This window comes from Hetaerina americana, unplaced genomic scaffold, assembly GCF_022747635.1.
Source record: "Hetaerina americana unplaced genomic scaffold, ioHetAmer1.1.p SCAF_59, whole genome shotgun sequence".
Lineage (NCBI taxonomy): Eukaryota > Metazoa > Arthropoda > Insecta > Odonata > Calopterygidae > Hetaerina > Hetaerina americana.
This window is the reverse complement of record NW_027287194.1, coordinates 747,954-772,227: the sequence shown is the minus strand read 5'-3', so window position 1 is coordinate 772,227 and position 24,274 is coordinate 747,954. Positions and strand designations below refer to the sequence as shown.

The window sequence follows — 24,274 nt, the reverse complement described above, 5'->3', positions numbered from 1 at the left end:
TTTTTTTTCTTATGAAAAATTAGGTCATATTTTCTATCTTGTTTCTAAATTTAAGTCTTATACTGTCTTTGAATCTCTAACCCTCAGACTTACATAATAATAATAACAGATATAGCATACAGATGTAACCGCCACTCCTATTAACACGTAATTCACTTCCACATCCTTGACATCGAATCCTGAACATGTTCACTTTTGACAAAACTAACAATATATTACGCTAGCTGTACTTTATCCATTGTCAATAAAACTAATTTACAAACGATTCATAACCGTGCATGTGATGAAAAATTCGGAAGGGAAATCCGTCTGGATATATTAACTAAGAGAGCACAAAAAACGTACAATCTTTATTCATTACTGTAGATGTAGTTCTGTACATGAGTGTGTGCGCTGCTGTGGGTGTAATTTTCCGTGTTGTTTTTTTTGCATGTGGTATTTTTCCTTTTTACGGTTGGTGACCTAACACCCCCCGCCACACGCCCTTGCGGCGGCTTGCGGGGTATTATGTAGATGTAGATGTAGATGTATTGCAAGACCTCGACAAATTCACAGGGGAGATCCCGGCGTAAATGTAACGACGGCTTGATATCGTCATTCCACCGAACTGTAAAATACGCGTTCGATATTTTGAAAGAACCATTATATTAAATTAAGGCATGTAGCATAATACAATTTTTTTAAATGTAGCCCCTGAATGGAATGCAAATGTAGAACGGGAACTAAAAAGTGTACCCAGAGAGAAAACTTACGTGTTTTTCTAATATAATACTTTTTCTTTCTTTTACCAGTTAGTTGGTCTGCCTGCTCTATTTCTCTCCCCGGAAAGATTTAATGACTCTTCTATAGATTTGGCCAAGCTTATTTACGAAGGAATCAGACGGGCGATGGTATCGTCTTTTTTCTTCGCTTCTACATCCACCCAGTTTTGCATAGACATTTGTCCATGGATATAGAAATGAGCAGCCGTTCACACTGAATGCATTTAAACAACTTCTCCTTGTTCACCTGCCCCGATGACCCGTTGGTAAATTTCGAGACGGAAAAGGATTATATTGATCGATAAAGTCAAAGAAAAAAGATGAAAACTTGACCTGTGACCATGAACTGATTCCATTGAATATTTTGTAAGCCTTTGTTTTGAATCAATGCTCGGTAGGTTAAAAACGAACGAAATATTGAGTGTTATATCTACAGCGAGGTAATACAGCGCCTTCTCTGCGCTGGACTTCTCCAAAGGACTTAAGGGTGGGTGCACTCACGTATTTAGCCGAAGGTGGTGGAGCATTTCGGGCGCGTCTTGCTCACGGACAGGGGATCCCCCGATCGCCGGAGGACGTCTCGCGGTGAGTGGGCGTGTTTACGGATGTGCGTTGGCGAAAGGTGGGCTTGAGAGAGGGGTGTCTTTCGCCTTACCTGAGTTGGGGTGGGTCGAGGCAAGTCCCCCGTCCTCCTTGTCCTCTTGACTCCCCTTCTCGCTCTCCTTCGCTTCCTTCTTCTTCCTCTTCTCCTCTCCTTTCTTTGTCTTCTTCTTGGATGACTTCTTGCCCTCCTCCGCCTCCTCCTCCACCCCCACTACTCGCCCCTCGCCATCCACCTCACCTCCCTCCTCTCCTCCACCCCTCCCCACGCACTCTGTTTCCATCGCCGTCGGCACCGCGTTTCCCTCTCCCCCTTCACCTCCTACCTCTCCGCTCGCCTCCCTCCAATCCAACTCCATGCTCCGCGCCCTCCCTTCCCTTCAGCGGCCGGACGACGCAAGCGGCGGCGCCCGGCACGGTCGCATCACACCGCAATGGATCGGACGCTCCCTCGGAAGGAGGACGCCGGCTATGCCTCCAACACGTGGGAGGGAGGAAGTCAGGGAGGCAAGGGGTTGTGGGAGCCTCGCGTGCAGGCGGAGGAAAGGTGAAGGTTAATTGTTTATCTGGCTACTCTTCCTCCCCAGAAACGGAGCAGCCTCTGGGAGAAGGTGCGTCAGTCGCCGTTCTCCCAATCACAGTGGTCCCATCTCTCGGGGGCCCTCCACTCCTGGCCCCGGCGGGGGTGGGGTACCGCCTGAAAGATGACGGGGTCGGCCGGAGACACCCTAGGGGTCACTCCGGTGCTGTCCTCCGGCGAATCGGCCTCAGGTGGAAGCGGTGAGAGGCCCCCGGCGTGGTTGGGCGCTCTTTGTCGCTTGGTTTCGGTGTTTCGTGGTGGTCTTTAGTTGGCCGCGTGTCTGCGGGGGACGTAAGCGGGCGGGCGGGCGCCTCTGTCGGAGGGGCGAGAGCGACCGAACCGCACAGCTGTCTCTCCGCGGGAGTCGTCTCGTCGTGTGTAGTGTGCACCACGGCGAGTGAGCCGGGAGTAGGGGAGGCAGGAGGGGAAGTTGGGAGAGGGTGGGGGGTAGGAGAGGGAACCGACGCACACCCCTCCCTCCCCCACCCTCTTCCCGCTCAAACTCGTCTCATTTCCACGGAGAGGGAGGTAGGGAGCAATAGGGTGCGTGGTCGGAGGTGGGGGGTGAGGAATCCCCTCCGCCTACTCCCACACACACCCCCTCCCCCCTTTTAAAGTCTTTGAATGCCTCCTCGCAGAAATTCACGACCATCTCTTTCTCCGTTCCTCCCATTCTCCTCTTCTTAAAAAACACCACCCTTCAATTTTTTTCTAATTCTCATTCCATTTAAACCCTTTCCACCCTCCCCTCCCATCTCTATCTCTCTCCCTCTCTCCTTCTCTCTTTTCAACCCACCCCACACCCTAGTCTCCCCAGAACCTCCTTCTTTCCCCCCCCCTCTCTCTACGATCCTACCATCTCCCGAAAAATCTTTCCCCACTCTCCCCACGACCCTGCTCCTTCCTTGCTCCGCCGTTTTTTTAAACTAATGAATGGACTGCGGATCGCACCTACCCATCCCCCCCGGCTTCTCCCTCCCTCGAAGCAGCGGCGCGCCAGCAGGTTCGTGAAATGGGGCTGTGCAGCTACCCTCATATTACGTGTGCGCGGAGTTGGAACGGGCGTGGGAGGGGTTGAAAAATTCCTGTCCGTACCCCTCGCTGAAAATCCCTCGCCCTGCCTCCCCCCCGGCCCCTCATCTCCTCTTGCGTGTCATCGGAAAACCCTTTCCTTCCTTCCACCCCAACCACCCCGCCTTCCTCCTTCCCCTCCCCACCCGCCCCCAATCGCATTTTTCTCGTCGCCGGTGAGGATGCCTCACCCCCGTCCCCAAGCAATCCCTCCATTCCGCCCCCTCTTGCCCAGGCCCTTTCCCTCTACCGCCCATCTCGCCCTGCTCCTTCATCGGATGCCATTCCCTCCCTCCCGACCGTCGCTCGTATTCGCTCACGCTTACTCCATCTCCCTTCCGCTTCTCCCGCAATACTCACGACAAGGGTCGCGTGAATTCGGAACGGGGCAACGAGGTCCTCTAGGAGGTGGATAATATTGCGATACTTCTCGAAAGATATTTTATTTAACGATAAATATACACGAGGTCTGTTCTAAAAGTATCGCGAATTCTGTTTTTTTTCAAAAATTATTAATTTATTCATGGATATCTATTTTGTCCCCTTCAAAGTAATCCCAATTATACACTTGTGCCAACGATTTTTCCAATCCTCGAAGCACCTAAACAATCATTTTTTGTGATCTTGTTCAGCTCATCCTTCGATGCAGTCTTTATCTCGTCAATCGTAGCGTAGCGTTGTCTTTTCATGGGCATCTTCAGGTTCGGGAACAAGAGAAAGTCACTGGGGGACAGATCTGGGGAATACGGTGGATACGTGTGCGGTCCCTTGTCCTTACCGATTGCCAAAATATATCCAAATAATAGCTGATGACCTGAATTTAGGAACATAAAAAGTACTCACTATTTAACCGAACAAGATGCATAGATCCTTCGCCATGACAACCCACTTGCACATTTAGCATTGACTGTTCGCAAGTTTCTGGCAACAAATGTAATCACAATCCTTGATCATCCACCTTATTTGCCATATCTCGCCTTCTGCGACTTTTTCCTATTCCCAAATTGCAAAAATGTGATAAAGAGACATCACTGTGAAAATGTGGACATAGTAAAGCAAGAAAATTAAGGAGCCTAACTGCCGAAGGCTTCCTAGGGTTATTTAAACAGTGGAAATGAAAATAAATTAAGTGCAAAGACCGAAAGGAAAACACTTTGAAGGGGACAATATCAGTTTAGATTAAATTTTGTAATATAAAGTTTTCAATGCAACAATTTTAAAGTGAACAATCATTCGCCATGTCCGAGATTCAACAAAGGATCCATTAATGTCTGGTCGAGTACCATAGCAGTTAAGATATAAAAATGTCCTATTAATGTTCGAAATATTTTGCAATAGAATGCAAATTAGCAGATGACCGCGCTACAAAGGTAGTATTGCGCCAGCTTCAGTACATTCTTTGGAGTTTACGCAAAATAAAGGTTATACGGCCTCATTTTGCATATTTATTGAAAGTAAGAATATGTATGTGTATTTGTGCACATTTATTGAAATAAATTATTTATTATTATTAGGTTATCTACTGGTTAAGGTAGGTTTTTGGATGGGAATACCTACAAAATAAATATTTTGTAACTCCTAAAAAATAATCCAATATCCTACTTTACATCAGGTCCCTCTTCATTATGAGTACCTTCTTACTCCCCTTATCCCATCCAACATCCCTATCCTGTTCCTTCCCTTTCCTCGTTTGCCTAACATTCTCCCCTCAATTACAGTCTTCAACATCCCACCGCCGGTCAATACCCCCTTCATCCACTTTTCCTGCCTCCATAAGATTTCTCCAAACAAACCCCTCTCTTCGCCCACCATACCAAGTACTTCCTCATTTGTTTTCTTCTCTGCCCATTTGACCTTCTCCATTCTTCTCCAAACCCACATTTAAAAGCCTCCAGTCTACGTCTATCCTCCAGCTTAAATGACCATGTTTCCGCGTCGCACAAAACTACGGTCCATATCAAAGTTCTTAGAAGTCTTTCCTTATTATCCTTACTCAACGTCCCTGTCATCAACTCACTCCTCCTTGTGAAAGCCTCTTTGCCTAGCACAATTCTTCTCCTTACGTCCCTACTACTTTGACCGTGTTGGTCCAATACACTTCCAAGATACGTAAACTGTTCTACCTGCTCTAGTTTTTGCCCTCCTATTTTAATGTTTAGCTTAGCCTTTTTCTTTCGGTAAAATTGCAAAATCTTTTCTTTATTTTTTAATGATTCTCATCCCGTATCTATCGCACTGAATTTCCAATTGACCCAGCAATGCATGCAACCCCTTGGCTGACGGACAAACTAAAGCTTGTCAGCAGCATACCTAGCGGATATTATGAATTCCCCGCACACTTTCATTCCTACCTCCAGTTCTTCCCATGCCTCTTTGATCATTTCCTCCACATATACGTTGAACAACAACGGTGATAATGGGAAACCCTGCTTTACACCTCTTCCTAACACTGTCCATCCGGACTCCCCGTTCCCCACTCGCACCTGTGCAATCTAAGACATGTACAGGTTGCGGATTAGCCTCCTTTCTCTCCAATCTATTCCTATTTTCTGCAATATGCTCATTAGTTTTTTCCCAATTCACTCTACCAAACGCTTTTTTTAAATCTACGAAAAAGGCAAATACCTCCTGGTTGTACTCTATATTCCTCTCGATTACTAAGCTCATTACTGCAAAGGCATCACGCATGCTTCTCCCCTTCCAAAGCCCAAACTGATCATCCTCTAAGTAATCATTTACCCTACTCTCTTTCCTTTTCTTTTTGATCTTTAGAAAAACTTTAGCTGCGTGGGATATAGAACTTATTGTTCTGTAGTCCTAATAATGTAGCTTTCTCTTCTTCGGAATAGGAATTAAAACTGATCTCACAAGGTCTTCCGGCCAGATTCCTTCCTAAAAGATACTACGAATCAGCCCATATAGCCTCTTCCTCCCACATTTTTCTAAATATTTCAATAGTTCCGCGGGAAGGTTATCCTCTCCCACGGCCTTATTTAGTTTCATCTCCCTTAATGCTCTTTCTTTCTCATCGTCTAGTATGCCTTGGCCTAAGCTATCTTTCTCTACGTCATATTCTTTTTCAATGTCTAACGTTTTTGGTCGAAGTTCTTTACTACACAGTTCTTCTATATTCTCCTTCCGTCTCTCTTGGATCTTTCCTGTGTCAACTATTGCCTTACCCGCCTTATCTCTAACTGTTAGCATGGCTCTTCCTTTCTTACTTCCCGATAACGATTTAACTTTGCTGTACAGCGCACCTATTTCACCCTTCCTCCGCAGGCTTTCCATATCCTTGCGCTGCGTCTTCAACCATGCTTCTTTTGCTTCATTTTCTGCCCGCCCAAATTTATTGTTTAACTAATTGTACTTCATTTTGCCTGACTCTTTGTTTCTATTCTTTCATTTTTTCCTCCAATCCATCTTGGTGATCATCTTATCCGTGATCCATCGTTTCCTAATCCTTTTGGCGTCAATCTATCAAATGGTGTCTCTAGCGGCTTTCGATAACCTTTTCTTCATACATACCCATTTCTTTAAATAGTCCCCAGCTCTTTAACATCCACAATGATTTTCCCTACAGCCTACAAATATTCCTTCGTTGTCAATTCCTTTTAAGCTTCTAAATTCCATTTTCTAGTCCGACGCCCTTGCCTTATGGTTTTAAAACAGTCTCTTCATTTCATAGCAACTTAATTTTGGTCAGAGTCCGCATCCGCTCCTGGGAAGCTGTGCGAATTTATCACACTGTTCCTAAACGTGTTTCTAACCAGAATATAATCTAACTGATACCTTTCTGAGTCACCTGCCATTTGTCATGTAGGCCTGCGTCTTTTGTGGTTTCTAAACCAAGTGTTGGCGATTACTAACTCCTGTCTCCTGTAGAACTCAACTGCGTTCTCCACGCGGTCATTCCTCGTGCCTAAACCGTAGTCCCCCACTTTATCACCACCAATTCCTTCGCCTACATCTGCATTCAAATCCCCCATCGCTAACAAATTTTTCTCTGAAGGAACACAAGCGATTATGTCCTCTAACGTATATCTTCTCGAACTCTTCTTCCTTATGTTTGCTTGGGGTCATGTATACTTGAAAAATAACGAAGTTAGTCATTTCTGCTTTTATCTCTGCTATTAATATTCTATGCGTAACCTGGTCTATGTTAACTACGCTCTTCTTACCTCTTCATTTTATACTATGGCATCCCCTCGTAGATTCTCGTCCCCGACCCCATACATTATTCTATAATTATCCCTCCAGTAATCCCAGCTATCCTTCCATCTCACCTCGCAGAGACTTCAGGGAAGAACTCGAGGTAGGAATGAAAGTCGGCGGGGAATTCGTAAAATCAGTTGGGTTTGCTGATGAACAAGCTTTAGTTTGTCAGTCAGCCAAGGGGCTGCAAGCATTGCTGAGTGTATTGGAAATTCAGTGTGACAGGTATGGGATGAGAATCAATATTAATAAAACAAAGGTTATGCGATTTTCTAGGAAGAAAAAGGCCAAGCTTAACATTAAAATAGGAGGGCAAAACCTAGAGCAGGTAGAACAGTTTACGTATCTCGGTAGTGTTTTGGACCAACACGGTCAAAGTGGTAGGGACGTAAGGAGAAGAATTGCGCTAGGCAAAGAGGCTTTCACGAGGAGGAGGGAGTTGATGACAGGGACTTTGAGTAAGGATGTTAAGAATAGACTCGTAAAAACCTTTATATGGAGCGTAGCTATGTACGGTGCGGAAACGTGGTCATTGAAGCAGGAGGATAGACGTAGACTGGAGGCTTTTGAAATATTGGTGTGGAGAAGAATGGAGAAGGTGAAATGGACAGAGAAGAAAACAAATGAGGAAGTACTTGGTATGGTGGGCGAAGAGAGGGCTTTGTTTGGAGAAATCTTATGGAGGCAGGAAAGGTGGATAAAGGGGGTGTTGACCGGCAGTGGGATGTTGAAGACTGAGATAGAGGGTAGAATGTTGGGCAAAAGAGGAAAGGGAAGGAACAGGATAAGGATGTTGGACGGGATGAAGGGAGGAAGAAAGTACTCAGAGATGAAGAGGGACCTGATATTCTACCTTGATCAAAACGTTCCCGGAATAACCACCGTGTGGCGCTCCCATCGTTCCGATTTGAGTTCTGTTTTTTTTTGTTAAATTGGTACATCTGTTGTTGATATTCCCTTTAAATCTTAGTGTCATAACTTGACATTTGCAAAAGTTACGTAGCCAAGAGTACATCTATCTCTGTGTGTGTTGGCGATTTTTTACAATTTCAGAAATGGATTTAAATTTGCAACAACGAACTTGTATTAAATTTTGCGTAAAAAACGGATTTAGTGGCGCACGGACGTTGGAAATGTTGGAAAAGTGTTTCGGCAACGAGTTTCCAAAAAAAAAACGGTCGTTTACCAGTGGCAAGAGCGGTTCAGAAGTGGTCGTGAGTCAATCGAAGATGATGAACGCAGTGGCAGACCATCGACATCGAAAGTCGGTGAAAAAATTGATAAAGTAAAAGAAATGTTGGTCAATAACCGCAAATTAACCATCAGAGAAATAGCGGAGGACTTGAACATTGCCTATGGATCCGCCCAAGACATTGTGGTTAATGATTTGGGTTTCCGTCGTGTAGCATGCCAAAAGACCTCAATTTCATGCAAAAAAGAGACCGTGTTGACGTCGCAAAAGACATGATTTGCGAGGCTGAATCCGATCCCACATTCATCAAAAGGATCAGTACTGGAGACGAGACGTGGGTTTATGAGTACGACACGCAATCCAGACATCAGGCAAGTGAATGGCGTTCACCAAATGAGCCGAGACCAAAAAAACCACGTCGTTTTCAGTCAAAAAAGAAGGCAATGCTGACGGTTTTCATGGATTACAACGGTGTAGTGCATCATGAATTTTTGCCAGACAGTAAACAAAGAGTATTATTTGGGCGTTATGAGACGTTTGCGTGAAGCAATTCGCCGAAAGAGACCAGAAATGTGGGCAGAAAACTCGTGGATTTTGCACCATGATAACGCACCGTCGCACAGTGCTATCATTATTCGTAATTTTTTGACGAAAAATGCAACAAATACCATCCAACAGCCACCGAATTCACCTGATTTGGCTCCCTGTGACTTCTTTCTGTTCAATCGAGTTAAAAAACCATTACGGGGAACGCGTTTTAGCAGCCGAGAGGAAGTAATGGAAAAATCGCAGGAAGCATTGATGGACATACCGAAAACCGAATATAAAAAATGTTTCGAGGATTGGATCAAGCGCTGGCATAAGTGTGTTGCAGTCGATGGGGATTACTTTGAAGGGGACAATATAGATTTAGATGAATAAACTTGTATTTTTAATTTTCTGAATAAATTCCGGGAAATTTTTGATCAAGGTAGTAGAGTAGGATGATGGATTTAGTGTTTTATTAGGAGTAATAAAATATTTGTTTGGTAGTTGTGTCCATCCAAAAACCTTCCTTAACCCGTAGATTACCATTAAAAAAATATTTGATTACATTACACAGATATTTTAACGAAATGTGAATTATGAAGGATCTATGCTAAGTAACATATTGACGGCGTTTCTATGACCCGGATGATTAGTGCACTGGGGGCAGTAAAATTAAAAGCGAACACCCGCAGTAAAACACGGTCCGCACGAAATGTGGCAACACTGTGGTTACGTATCGGTACTTAAATCTCTGCTGTAGTCTGAATACTTCAGGGCGGCACAGGAGCACGCAGTCATCGTTGGATTATCATGTCCCTGTTGGTGCGCAGACTAGCCGCTTTGGAGAGAGTGCTCGGTTTTGATTTGACTGTCCTTCTTATCTCATATGATGCAGCGCAGAGATCAAAAAAATCAAAAGTACTCATATCTGTGATCAACGAATTTTAAAAATAATGCAATTATTTGTGAAAACCTTTTAAGGCACCCCCGACTATTTGCTGCACCGATATATAGCCATAAATATATAACCATTAAATCCTTTAAATTTTACGAAATTCCTACCATTTTGTCGTAAATTAGTTTTAATGCCAATTTGCAACTGAGGTAATCAAGTATCGCCGATACCCGTAGACGATGTAAAGTGGACAGCAGTACTTCCTGTGTACCACAAGTTTAATTCCGAGCTCCCATGTAGGAGTTGATACAAGTGGAGAATTAAATAAGAGACTACTGGCGTTCATGGTAAAATAATATGAATCGTACTCGTGATAAAACATCATTTTTATATCAAATTTATTTTCGCTGTGTTTTTCTTTAATTGGGCTATTTTACAGTTTAACTAAAAAAATTAAAAGGAGGCATGATAGAGTAGAATTACGTTTGCGAAAGAGTGATATATGATGAATGTATAATATTGGCAATTAATGTATGTGGCGAAAAGAATGATGTAAGGGGAAAATTGAAGAAAGTTAGGGTCAGCAGAAACATAAAGAATATATCATTCAGAAATTCAGTTATGGAACGTTAAATTCAATAGATCAGAAACCTGGTCTTTGATCTAAAGAGAATGATCGTTGATTAAAAGTTGTGTTCTTGCAGCGGAGAGTGGGGAATATTAGTTGGACTGAAAGGAACACAAGAGCCGATGCTTTAAATATGGAGCGAGACCCCTGCCACACACCTTTATGGCGGCTCGCAGGGATTTGATTTAGATGTAGACAGTGCTCTGCTTTTGGAAACCGAAAAGATGACGTGTTTATATCTACATCTACGCAATGACCTGCCACCCACCGAAAGGGAGTATAGTGGGGTTGTGGTAGGGCAGCAGGCATATTTGAAACAATTTTAGTTCGTAAAAGTATTTGAATATGCACAAGCACATGTACAGAGATATGCACATACACCACACTGCCTATGTGCATGCATGCACACTACATTCCTTTGCATATGTTACGCAATAATTTACTATATAATTAAATGTATGTCTTTGACTTAATAATACTCGGGTCCTTCGGTTTGGCTAAGATTCTTGCCAGATACTGTGAAATGCATCTGACAAAAAAACGGTTGCGGTAGTCGGAGTGATGCCATGTTTCAAGCGTCTGCAACACATCCAGGTTCCAAGCGTGGTACAATGAATTTATCGGAAAGACTTCCTCCTTTCCCTGTTAATGATTTTAAGTATCCTCTTTGTAGTACTGAAAAAAGTATCCTGTAAGATGGAATATATGATATTCCATCCTGATTGATCTTGAGATGCCTTCGGACAATTACTTCCCTTTTATGAAGTACTGTTGAAATCATTTATTTCTGTTGTCATGAGCAACGTTGTGTGAATATTTAAATATAAGAAGGGTGATCCACAGAAAAAAGCTACAAGCACGGTCTCGCGATGGCAAAGAAGATTATCTGCTTTTCTTGGTATAATTTACAATGTACCTTAAAAAGACAGAAAAAGATGTCTCACAATGTTTGTTAATGTGAATCATTATTTCCCATGAACTTTGATAGATCAAGCTGTGTCCATCACTGCAAAAGACTGACCCACAGTAAAAGATGCGAAATCGAAGCCAGCCATACTTCGTATCAGCATCAAAATTGAAAAGCATTTGAGAAATAGGTGTGGCATCAATCTACAAATCCGAAGTCATTAATTCTAAGTTAACATAAATATATCACGTACTTATTTTACATTTTTCCTTTCCAATTTTATTAGTAAGATAAAATTCTACCTAAAGTACAGGTATAAAGGAAGGTGCTAATAAGGAAAACGTGGAAAATTACATACCTGTGAGCTTGCTAGTAAATAGTATAAAAAATATTACCGACTAATCACGCTAATTGTTAATGGTTATTTACTGGCCAACGAGAAATCATCGCAGTTGGAAGGGTAGGGTACCCGTGTGAGCTTCAACTGCAAGATGTAGCAGAAGCCTTGTACGGAGGAAAAATGGAAATAAATGCAATATACATCGTTGGTTTATACGAAAGTCTTTAATACTCAGTAACACGAGAAGTAATTAGGAAAAAGTAGCATTTAGATCTGCAATATTTATACTAAAAAAATGAGTTTCTTCAAAATAGGAGACTTGGTCAGAGTGGGTTAAAAACTTGTGAAAAAATTTTTTCAGAAGTACCTCACAGTAGTGTAATTGGACCGATTTTCGTTTTTGATCTTCCTGAATAAGCTCCTCAATAAAATTTGATCGTAAATTATTGCAGGTGATTTGCAGGCGTATTTGCAGATGATTGAATACTTAACGAAAGAGTTGAAGGGATAAATGAACACGATTTCTGGAAACATTGCCTAAAAAGGGTGATGAACTGTATGAAAAACAATATCAAAATATTAAGTATTTATTCTGCAACAGCAAAAATATGAACGTATATCGCATTAGAGGAGAACCAATTACGTAAATTGATAATTGAATATACGAGCACTCGTCCTTTGACCGAACGTTTATGGCGTGGAGTTACAATTAACATAATTGTCCCTAAGTCTTTCAGAAAGTTCGAATTATCATATGGAGGCCCATGGAAAAATGAAGTTTTCTCACCAAGTAAGAGGGTTATTCGGAAAGTAAGTTCCAAATCGCCGCAGCTAATCGAATGTCGACGGGCGAACATTGAAACTCGCATGCAAACACACCCCCAGCATGCCTTGCGCGTTGACCGACGCCATTTGCCATTGGAATTGTGGCAGTGCACTGTTTACAGTGTCAGTTCAAAATGGTTAAAACAATTGATCAGCCCGCCGATTGTGGAATACGTTCAGAGATTGGCTTGTTGACAGCAAGGGATTTTCAACAGCGGAAATTCATCGACAAATAAGTGTATGGCCCCAATACGTTGAGTGATAACAGCAAAGTGCAAAAGTGGGTGAGAGAACTTTCAAGGACGAACGGGAGAATGTCCACGATGATCACGGGGACCATCAGTGATCACAGAAGATTTGGTCAATGCCGGATACGGAAAGATTCATGAAGACCGGGTTGGCCACCTACCGTACGGTACAGACTTGGCGCCGACCGATTTTCACTTGTTCCGCTACCGAAAGGAGTTTATCGGGGGCAAGCCACAGATGACGAGGGGAAAGAAGTAGTTTGAAGACTGCTTATCCTCACAGGCAAGTCTTTGACTTCGGCGCACAAAACATTGGAACACGCTATGACAAATGTTTAAACCAAAATGGAAATTATGTATAAGAATAGAGAAAGATGTCAGAAACGAAATTGAGGAAACTGTTTTAAAATATTTAGGATGATTTATTTTTTAAATAAATCAGATCTTACTTTTCGAATAACCCTTGGTATTGTTTACAAATAAGATGTTGATTCGGCCAATCCTAGAGGATAGCCCAAAAATATGTGATCCGTACGAAAAAGGGTCAAAAGAGAAGTTAGGGGGAAAGCAGAGGATGAAAGCTCTATTAATGATGAGCGGATGTGGTAATGAGGAGAGTGCTTCCGAAATGCTTAAATGTTTTGAAACAGGGATCTTAAAGCCAAAGAGTAAGTGTTGCTAAATTTACAGGCATTTATTGGACATGAATGGAACATAACACAAGGAAATGTCTTGGGAAGAGGTTAGGAAAACCACAATATATAGGAAAAAGCAATCACACATAAAAAAATAAAAGAGAAAAATCAAAGAAAAAATATAAAAGTATACCTTTGTTAATGGAAACGAAGCATAGTGGAACTCACCTCATCCAAAATGCTGAATTTCAGTGTCCTTCAGTGCCAATCTTTTGAAGAATAAAATTAAGAAAGTACGAAAATCCATCAATATGAGTGTCAACATGCCACCTTGTTATTAGTCCAATTGAAAGTGTTTTATAATTTTAAAATGCATGATATCACTTTCTTTGCGTAACCACGGCTTGCGTCCGGGGGGTAGAGCGTTGGACTACTGACCGGAGGGTCTCGGGTTCGATTCCCGGGTAAGGCTCTTTGGGCACCTGCAGCTTCACCCAAGCTATGTGATTTTGCGGGTACCAGATCTTTCTGGGAAACCATAACCGGAACAGGGAAAGGAAATGGCCCCCCCTACCCTGATGTGTGAATATTCCATACACGCCGTCCGGCTTACTACCATCACCTACGAAACCGACCTTCGGGTTGATTACTGTGTTAATGGTTTTTTTATCCTTTTTTATGTGGCTTTTTTCCATATTTTAATTAGTATTACTGCACGTTTTAGCGGATTTAGAGAGCCCATTTCCATCTCATTATTAGATCTTATCCTCAACTTTGTGTAATGTGTTTTCCAAGTCATCAGAACTTGTTCGAAAGGATTGCTCGAATGCAGAACATCTTTGGTGCCATACTTCCCTTTTTCTACTTGTACTGGTTTTATTTTCTTGCTACTGTTTCATAATCAACCAGCTAGAGTTCCATTCCCTGTAGCTGACTTGTGGTCACCTGCCCTCCGCGCATTGAACAGCTTTAGACGTCTTCTCCCTTTCATGCGTTGCTGCAATTACGTCACCATTTCTATGCTCGGTGCCTTCTATTCTCCACAGGCACTGCATACTTTTGTCATAAAGGCCAATCTCACATCCGCTCTTTACACCGGACCGCCTTGTTGCCCGCCTCCTTCCTCATTCCTTCTCACTGCACTCAATGAAATTGTTGACGCAAGAATGTGCCTGTTTCCAAAATAATTAGCGAGCATTATTTTCGCCAAACAACCCGCTCAGTCATCGAGGGAAATATAGGTTTCATCAATTTTAATTTTTTTTCATCAAATTTAATTGTTACGAGTAGTAACAGTGTGTCAGCGTCACCATCTCATATCACCATAAACGAAAATGAATTATCTGGCTATTTTACGACAAATTTATAAGCTAATATCAAGCTTATAAGTATAGGCAAACGTGTCGAGTATTCGTCTCTTGTAGGATCCATATAGAATCATCATCATCGTCGTCTTATCACCATTGATAGCTCGAATGAGGTTTGGTTTAAATGATGAACATATCCTATCGGTGGGAATGCCATTCAGCCATGGTGTACGATACCGGAAGGGATTTGGGTCTGCTTCCAAATTACATTTTCAATTTATTTTTTTAGCTAGCTCAAACAGTGTAGAAATCCTGGTTCCTAACGTTCCTTCATAGACCAAGGTGCTAAAAATGAACCAGTAAATTGAATGATAATTTAAAACCTATTGATCTTGGTTTCCTTTCCTGTTATTAATGCCTCCGTATCGAAGGCGTTAATAACAGGAAAGATTTCTTCTGAAAATTCTTTTCAGGGTATTGTTTTGTATTGCGAGATGGAGGCGTCACGTGGTGATGATATTTTGCACGCGTTTCACACGGTGGGCCGCCTCTGTGGTGCGCGTCATTGTAAGATATGGCACCCAATAAGAGGAAGTAATTTTTAAAACAACTTGATATAGAGTAGCGGGAAAAATTCGAATGAAACGAATTTTATGAATGAATTTTAAAAAATGCTTGGCATGCACGTATTTGTTGAAGTTACTTATTCCTCAATATGTCATTTCCTACCATCACTGCTTTTCCGTCATGGGATCAAAAGCATACCAATGGCATGGGCCCCCCCTTGAAACCGCAATCCTCAGTTTGCATCCCTCTTTGCTGCATCTCATAGAAACTTTCGATTCTGAAATCTTTCAAACGGTCGCTGAAAATAATCCTGGTATAGTTGAAAAAACGATACAGGCGTTGGCATTCATTTGTGCAATTAGTGCGGTAGTCCAGGGGGCAGAGCGTTGGACTACTGACCGGAGGGCCCTCATTCGAATCCCGGGCACGCCTCTATGGGCACCCTCAGCTGCACCCAAGCTGTGTTAGCTTCCTGGGAAACCATAGCCGAGGCAGGGAAAGCCCCTTGCCCTGATGTGTCAATTTCACACGTAATCTGGTGTAATTATGGCCACTACAACACATACATATCCATAACCTTATCGGTTTTTGTTATTTATGCAAATTAACTCCATATAATAGTCAGAAGAATAATGTTCCATAAAACTGAGAGGATCAATTAGGCCTACAGGCTAGCTGACAAGGATGCAAGGATATGAATGCATATGGTGCCCTGCTAGCCAACGCTAGGGTGCTTGGAAGGGACGATGAGAGGAAGATTCAACACCGGGCATAAAAATATAGAAACGGGAGTGCATTAAAAATAAAATTTTCTTAATAGCTACTTACAATTAATTTGTGAAAAACTTTATAATTATTCAGATAATAATATTTAAAGGTGCATTCCTAGCGGTATCTAAGTGATTATTCATCTCTGCACAAAAGAGACGAGAAACAGAGAAAATTAGATGAAATAACGAAAACATGGTAGGCTACTTAAAAATGAAAAAAGAAAATTCCTTTTCCCTCTGTTAGAGGTCCCATACAGATAACCTCATCTCTTATACCGTTCGTGGGAAAAATGACATATATCTATATTTTATTTATTCATTTATATATATATATATATATACACATACATACATACATATATTTATGCATACACAATATGTGGACGTCACAATAGAACACAAATAAAATAGTAACACTTAAAAGGACACTCACACGGTAAATTATTCAAGCTTTCGGCCTTCTCCGATGCCTTCTTCAAGTAAGACGAAAATATGCGGGAGAGGGGCAAGGGGTCTGGGCTGAGAGAGGAGGTGAGGTGCAGGAATTGCTGGGAGGGAAATTAAAGATGGCGGTTAAGGGTGGGAATTTTGAGAGATCGAAAAGCTAATACATACGCGCATTCTCGAATTCTCACCTCTATATTGGTGGCTCAATCGGGTAGGGATTCTAAGATGCTAAGAGCAAAACACTGATCGAATGAAAGGTGGTGGGAACTTGCGTGTGAAGGGATAGGAAGAGAAGAGAGTGAGGCAGAATTGCAGGAGTACCGGTGATTATTCATTCGGATGGATAAGGGGGTAATGCATTCGCCTATGTATGTTATATGTGTTCTATTGTGCCGTCCGAATATAATACTGCTCGTGTGAGTGTTTCCGTATAACCTATATACATACATACATACAGGATCCGTACAAGAATTATCGGGACTGGTTCCAAAAAAATAAAAATTTATTGCAGTTATCATTACAACAACTTATCAATCTTCAAAATCTCTTGCATCGATACATACCATACGAGCTAGAGAGGATAGCGGCGGAGCTCTGCTCCAGGCTGAAGGGGTGTGTGGCCGCTTAGGGCGCGGGGGCTCGCCCCGTTGCCTCCCGGACCGCAAGCAGCACCAGTTTGGTGACCCGGGTGCAAAGGCTAATAAGTCGGTCTTGAAGGCGACGGTGGCCAGCCCCGGTGGCGACCCCTTGCCCTCGGCCAGAGGAGTGGAAGGTGGCGACCAAGAGGCGCGGAGCAGCGGCGAGGTCGATTCCGGGAGAGGGGGTGGTGGAGGCCGCCCCCATCCCTGTCAGCAACGGCTTCGCGGCACTGTCCGAGGACGGCGTCGAGACGCCTGTTTGCGCGGCCGAGAGCGCACCCCGATCCTCGACGTCTTCCATCCCTAGGGGTAGTCGCGCTGGGAGGGGGGGAATCTTATTGCTAGGGAGTTCCAACGTCCGGCGGTTGGTGGCCCCATTGCGGGAGAGGTCGGATAGGGACGTGACGAACCAGAGGGTTACCTCCTACTGTATGCCTGGGGGGTTAATTCCTAACGCCACGGCTGCAGTGGGGGCGGCGGTCCAAGGCACGAACTGCTCCATGCTGCGGTTGGTAGCCCATGTCGGCACCAACGATGCTTCCAGGTACGGATCCGAAAGGATTTTGGGAGCCTTTGGGGACCTAAAATCCGAAGTGGATCGTGTGCGGGAGGCATTTGGTGTGGACTTACGGCTGTCCATATGCAATATTGTCCCGCGGACTGACTGCGGTGCTTACGTTTGGAGTCGTATTGAGTCTCTAAACGGAAGGCTGTGGAAATTCTGTCAGGACATGGGGGCCGAGTTTGTGGACTTGAGACCGGTGCTCGGGTCTTGTCACGCTCCCTTGAACCGCTCTGGGGTCCACTACACCCCTGAGGCGTCAGTTCGGGTGGCTTATAGGATCTTCGAGCACTGTAGATATTTTTTAGGCAAATGAGTAGCTTAGGTAATGGGATAAATTTAAATTTAAAGATAAATTTCCCTGATAACGATATTATAAAGTGTAGGTCAATTAGTGGGTCTCACAATACTAGGTTACCTAAAGAAATTTCTCGAGTTACGTACAGTGCTAATGAGACAAAAGAAAGATTCACTTATCAGGATATAGACCGATCGTGTATTAAGACACCCAAAAGACTTATAAATAACATCACCAGAAAGCAGACCGCAACGAACACAAAGAAGGTTCTAGACGAAGAAATAATTTCCGTAGTAGTAGTTAACTGCCGAAGTTTAAAAAATAAGATACCGGAATTTCACCACCTCATTCATAGCACAGAATCAGATATCATTATAGGAACTGAAAGTTGGTTAACAGATGATATCGCAGACAGCGAAATATTTCCCAAGTCCTTTACAGTTTATAGAAACGACAGACAGAATAGAGCCGGAGGAGGAGTGTTTATCGCGGTTAAAAACTCTAGTGACAGTAGAGCTGAGTTATTTCCTGATAACTGTATAGAAAGTGTCTGGTGCTCAGTAAAAATACCCAGTGCGAAAAGAATATATGTTTGCGCGTATTATAGACCACCCCATGCTGGCGTTAGCTCAATACTAGATCTAGAAAGGCAGATAAAAAGCTTCACACCCCACAACAATGAGCATAGTTTAATAATCGGTGGCGATTTTGATGTTCCCACAGTAGATTGGGATTCGTACAGTTTTAAAAATGGAGGTAAAGACAAGGATTTATGCGAGTCCCTCATTTTGACGTTCACCTCAAATTCCCTACATCAATTAGTCACTTCACCAACAAGGGGAAAGAACATTCTTGATATATTAGCTACTAATATACCCGAAAGAGTCTTAAATGTAGGAGTTATTGATGGAATCAGTGATCACAGGGCTGTAAACGCTAAATTTTCCCTAAGCGTAGAAAAAGTTAACAAACCCAAGAGAAAAATTTATTTATTCGATAAAGCTGACCATGATGACTTAAAAAGTGAGTTAAACTGTTACTTTCTTAGATTTGACGAATAAAGCAAAACCAGGAGTGCCAGGAATTCTTGGAATAATTTTCTTACCGTTACAGGTTCAGCAATACAGAGATTCATGCCTAGTAAATATATAAGAGAGAATAAGGATCCCCATTTTTATAACTCTGAAGTACGGAAATCACTGCGGCGGCAAAGGGTGAGCCCTGCTAGAATGAAAAACGAGGTTAAAGATTCGTCCCCTGATAAAATCAACGAAACCGTACAGAATTGCAAAGCATCCAGGTCCACTGCCAAGAAGACCTTCCGGAAGGCGCTAGCGGAATTCAAAAGGAAAAAATTAGGTGAACATTTAAACGATAACCCAAAGATGTTTTGGTCCTACGTCAGGGATGTGCAGGGAAAAAAGTCCACCGTAAACTCATTGAACAACGAAAAAGGGGATAAAGTAACAAGTAGTTTAGACAAAGCCAACATATTAAACTCATTCTTCCACAGTGTTTTCAACAAATGCTCCCCGAATGCACCAGAGAACCTCCCGAAAGCATTTCTACAACCAATGCATGCAATCGACTTTTCCACTCGCGGAATAGAGTTACTCCTTAAAAACATCGACCCCAACAAATCTCCGGGACCTGATGAGATACCGGCTCGCGTGTATAAATAACTGTCGTCTGAAATTGCTCCTTATCTTAATATAATATTTAAGAAATCATTAGCAGAAGAAAGCGTGCCAAGTGGCTGGAAGATAGCTTCTGTGACACCCATATTTAAAAATAGAGACCGGGAGGACCCCAGTAATTATAGGACAATATCGCTCACCTTCATCTCCTGTAAGATTCTTGAGCACATCATTGTTAGTTCCATAATGAGGTACCTCGATAGCAAAGATTTATTGATTGATAACCAACACGGGTTCCGTAAAGGTAGATCCTGCGAAACTCAACTCGCACTATTTGTTCATGATATAATGCATTCCGGTGAAAGTAATATTCCAGTTGATGCAATATTTCTAGATTTTAAAAAAGCATTTGATAAAGTCCCTCATTGCAAGTTACTCGCTAAGTTGGAAAGTTATGGATTACACGGGAGTGTTATATGCTGGATAAGAAGATTTTTAAAAAATCGTGTTCAAACAGTTGTTCTGGAAGGTGTATCATCCAATACTGTTAAGGTCACGTCGGGTGTACCACAGGGAAGTGTCATAGGCCCCCTTTTGTTTCTTATTTACATAAATGACCTCAGCACCGTGGTTAATAGCAGGCTCCGTCTTTTTGCTGACGATGCGGTGATTTATGGGGACATTCGAAGTCGCGATGACAGAGTCACGTTAGCTGACGACCTAAATGCAATCCAGACTTGGTGCGATACATGGCAATTGGAATTAAATTTGAAGAAATGCGTAGTAATACATGTTTGGGAAAAGAGTAATACCCCACCATTTAGTTACAAAGTGAAGCAAACAGAAATCGCGAGGGTAGATTCCTTTAAATTCTAGGGTGTAACAATTACTCACGATCTGTCCTGGGGAAAGCACATACGGGAAATATGCGGTCGCGCTAATAAAAAATTGGGATTTGTAAAAAGAGTGCTGGGTAAATGTGACGAAAAAGTGAAGGAACGATGTTTTATTGCCCTAGTCAGGCCCCACCTAGAGTATGCTGCCAGTATATGGGATCCTCAAGAGATAAATTTAATTTCGGAATTGGAACGAGTTCAGCGGAGGGGGGCTAGATTTGTCAAAAATTGCTATGACCAACGCAGTAGCGTAACTACTTTGCTAGAAAATTTAGGCTGGGATTCCCTTACACAGCGGCGTTTACAATATAGATTAAACTTATTAAAAACATTTAAAGATGGGTCCTTTTCCGATGACATCAAGAACATAATACGAACCCCAACGTATTACGGGCGGAGGGATCACGAATGTAAGATTAGAGAGATTGACTGCAGGACAGACAGATTTAAATGGTAATTTTTTCCGAGAACAATAAGAGACCAGAATTCTTTTAATCGAAATCGCCCAGGATCCGGCTCGACATAATAAGTATTAACCTACAAGGTAGCGACTGCGCAGGGTTATACGCTTATATTTATATTTTTTTATATATATATATATTTTTTGCAGGTTGCCCTTACCTTTCCCCATCCATTTGAAAAACCCTAATCCCCTCATCCCTTACCCTTTCCTCCTGGTGCTGCACCCCCTGCCACACACCTTTTTGGTGGCTTGCAGGGTATTGATGTAGATGTAGATACCTATTTCAGCGCATCTGCCACTCGCCAAGAGCCCGCTGAAGGTCGGTTTCCGGAATACTGATGAGACCCCTTGTTGTCGCCACTTCAACCCCCTCGATGAAGGGGAACCGATATCCTTTGAGCTCCTGTTGAGCTATCCTTTGATGTAATAACGTTGTCCGTAAGGAAAGCCTTCATCCTCCTGGAAACAACCCAAAATGTCTTGCGAAATTTCCACCCGCGACAGTTTTTGTTCCTCGCTCAAGACTTTCGGCACCAGCTTCGCGCACACTTTACTCCTCGCAAAATCCTCTGTTAGAATGGTGTGGACGGTTCCGGTTGAAAGATCGGTCTCCTCACTGATAAGGGCGATAGTTAAATGTCAGACTGAGTCCAACGCGTTCTTCACTTTGACCACCTGAGTATCGGTTCAAGAGGTCGTCGGGTGTCCGACGCGGTGCTCGTATTCGACGTGCTCTCGACCTTCCTTTAATATTTTATACCACTCAAAAACTCTTGTGCGGATTAAGGCATCATCCCCATAAGCCTGTTTAATGAGCTCAAGGGTCTCCGACCCGGATTTCCCGAGTTTAACGCAAAACTTCACAGCGTGGCGTTGCTCGACGGTGCGCTCCATGCCGGCGCGATGACACCACAAACAATCACACGCCACGAAAATCCACCTCATGTCTCAACGTATGCCCGGAGGTGACTAAACTAAATTGCGCCTGAGTGGTGGGGGACTCCTCTACCGAGCCTACCGGTCGGATCCCCATTCACTGCTCCGTCGAGGCTACAGCGAACCAGTCCCGATACTACTCGTATTTTGCGGACCCTGTTTCCATGTATATATTTTCAAATATATATACCAAAGTTAGACAGTAACAGATAACATAAAAACACATAAAAAGAAAACTCAAACGTTAATTTTTAATAATTTCGACGGAATTTAGCTCCGTCTTCCTCAGAAGAAACATTAGTACTGCCTGCTGGTATAGGGGAGGTGAGATGTGCCAGAGAAATATAATAGGGGCGGGGGAAGGGAAGAACGGGTGGTGGGGGAGAGTAAGGGAGAGGAGAGGTTAGAGAGGAGCGCGGATAGGTAAGGACTGAGAGGGAGGAGGTGGATTTTAATTCATGATCGGAAAAGAAAACAATTCGTTCACCCACACGTGACAATCAACACAACACACGCAACATCCAAGACCCAGGTTTCAATTTAAAAGGTCATGATCATGACTTTAAGTCAAAACACAGGCCACTTACAAGAAAATACATACGGAAGAACAAAGTATTTTCCTTTCCGATATGAATCGCTTCCACAAAGTGACAAACCAGACCATTCTCATTACTGAACGACGTGGACACCCGGATGTTGATAGGCCCTGGAAACCCATCAACCCATACGCCTATCGTGGCATTCCAATCCCCCATCCCTATCAAATGTTCTCTGAAGGAACACACGCGATTATTTCCTCTAATTCACCGTATATCCCATCGACCTCTTCCTCCGTATGGTTGCTCGGTGCCATGCATACCTGAATAATAACCAAGTTCGTTGGTTCTGCTTTTATCTCTGCTAGTAATATTCTATCCGTTACCTGTTCTATGTTTACTACACTTCTCCTACCTCTTTATTTAATACTATGGCATATATTTTAGAGCTAATATTTCTAGAGATTACATTTCTGTTCGCCACCACTTGCTTGTGACCAGTTAAAGAAACAATGGGTAATTAGATGGAGTAAGCATGGTTATTTTTTAGTAATAAATTCCCTAAATCATAGGAAGAAAGAGAACTAATGATTTCATAGAGCGGAAATATTCTTCCAATACGAGATATTAATATTTCCGGTTTCATTCGACAAATTGGGTAAACATTTTCACGAGACTTTTTTAGCAATTTAGGCTCTGATTTTATCAATTTTGACGCGAAAAAACACGTTTAATCCAAAACAAACACATAGAAAATATTCCTATAGGAAATAATGACTCTATGGTCAGTGAAAACGTTGTATACAGCTATAATATAGGATAAAATAGAATCAACCTCCTAATAACGACGGATTTCTACGAATGATGTACGGGGAATAAACTCGAAATTGAAAATAGGATCTGGTATAATGTCTGAATACCGTGAATGTACCGTCTTGATAATAATAAAACCATGAATATAAGTGGAGATTTTTCTTTCGTGATCCACTACATGCAACTCAAATCAATGATACTTATTCTTAGATACCCATTTTTTTCACCGTAATTTTTTTCGAAAGTATGTCCTGCAACGCTGCAAACATTCAAATTTCAGTCTTTACATCATCTGAATGAGACACACTAGTTCCAATATGGACGAATTATTTAATTATTTCTGCAATGTTTCGCTTCCATCAAACCATGCGCCCTCGTTATCGCGGAAGAAATAAAGGAGTGAAGGACCTTTAAAGCTGAATTTAGAATTTATGTAAATTTTATTCTTCCGTAAAGCTCCCAATATAATCGGCTCTTTGTTGTTCGGGGACAAAATAAAATTAAAATTGGGATAAAAGATTGAAATTTGGCAGTTGCCATTTTCCTTTCAAGATTAGTTTTAGAATTTGGAGTCATTCCAACCGTAGACTTCCGGCGACTCACGTGGCCATGGTTTTAGAAGCCCTGCCTACGCTAAAACATCTGTTGCTCCAAGGAAAGCAAGATTCCTTAGCACTCCTTCCTCTGATAAACTCCTCCGAGGAAATCGCCGGGCTAAAATATTACTCCGATCAAGAAAAACCAGATTTTTATTATAAGGTAAATCTGTGGAAGTGTACCAAGCCTTTATAGCATGGATATGGAATACTTCCGCGAAGTGAAGCCTGATGCAGTAGAACAAAAGCACGTGATCATTTTCAGAAGGGTGACATGATCCGTCGGGTATATGTAGCGGTTTCCATAGATGCATGTCTCACAGCACTTTTACGAAGAGCACGCCTAAGACATTTAAATTAATTTTTGCGTGAAAATATCACTCTTC

General features: G+C 42.5%; 1 protein-coding gene across 1 annotated transcript in view; it reads right to left on the bottom strand.

Annotated features, from left to right (window-relative positions):
* LOC139694897 (sodium-dependent noradrenaline transporter-like) overlaps positions 1–1,720 on the bottom strand; it is a 511,521-nt gene extending 509,801 nt beyond the window's left edge. The window contains exon 1 of the mRNA XM_071593399.1: positions 1,417–1,720. Within this exon, the coding sequence (XP_071449500.1) occupies positions 1,417–1,720 (304 nt within the window). The remainder of the gene's footprint in view (positions 1–1,416) is intronic.
* Between the last annotated feature and the right edge of the window lie 22,554 nt (positions 1,721–24,274).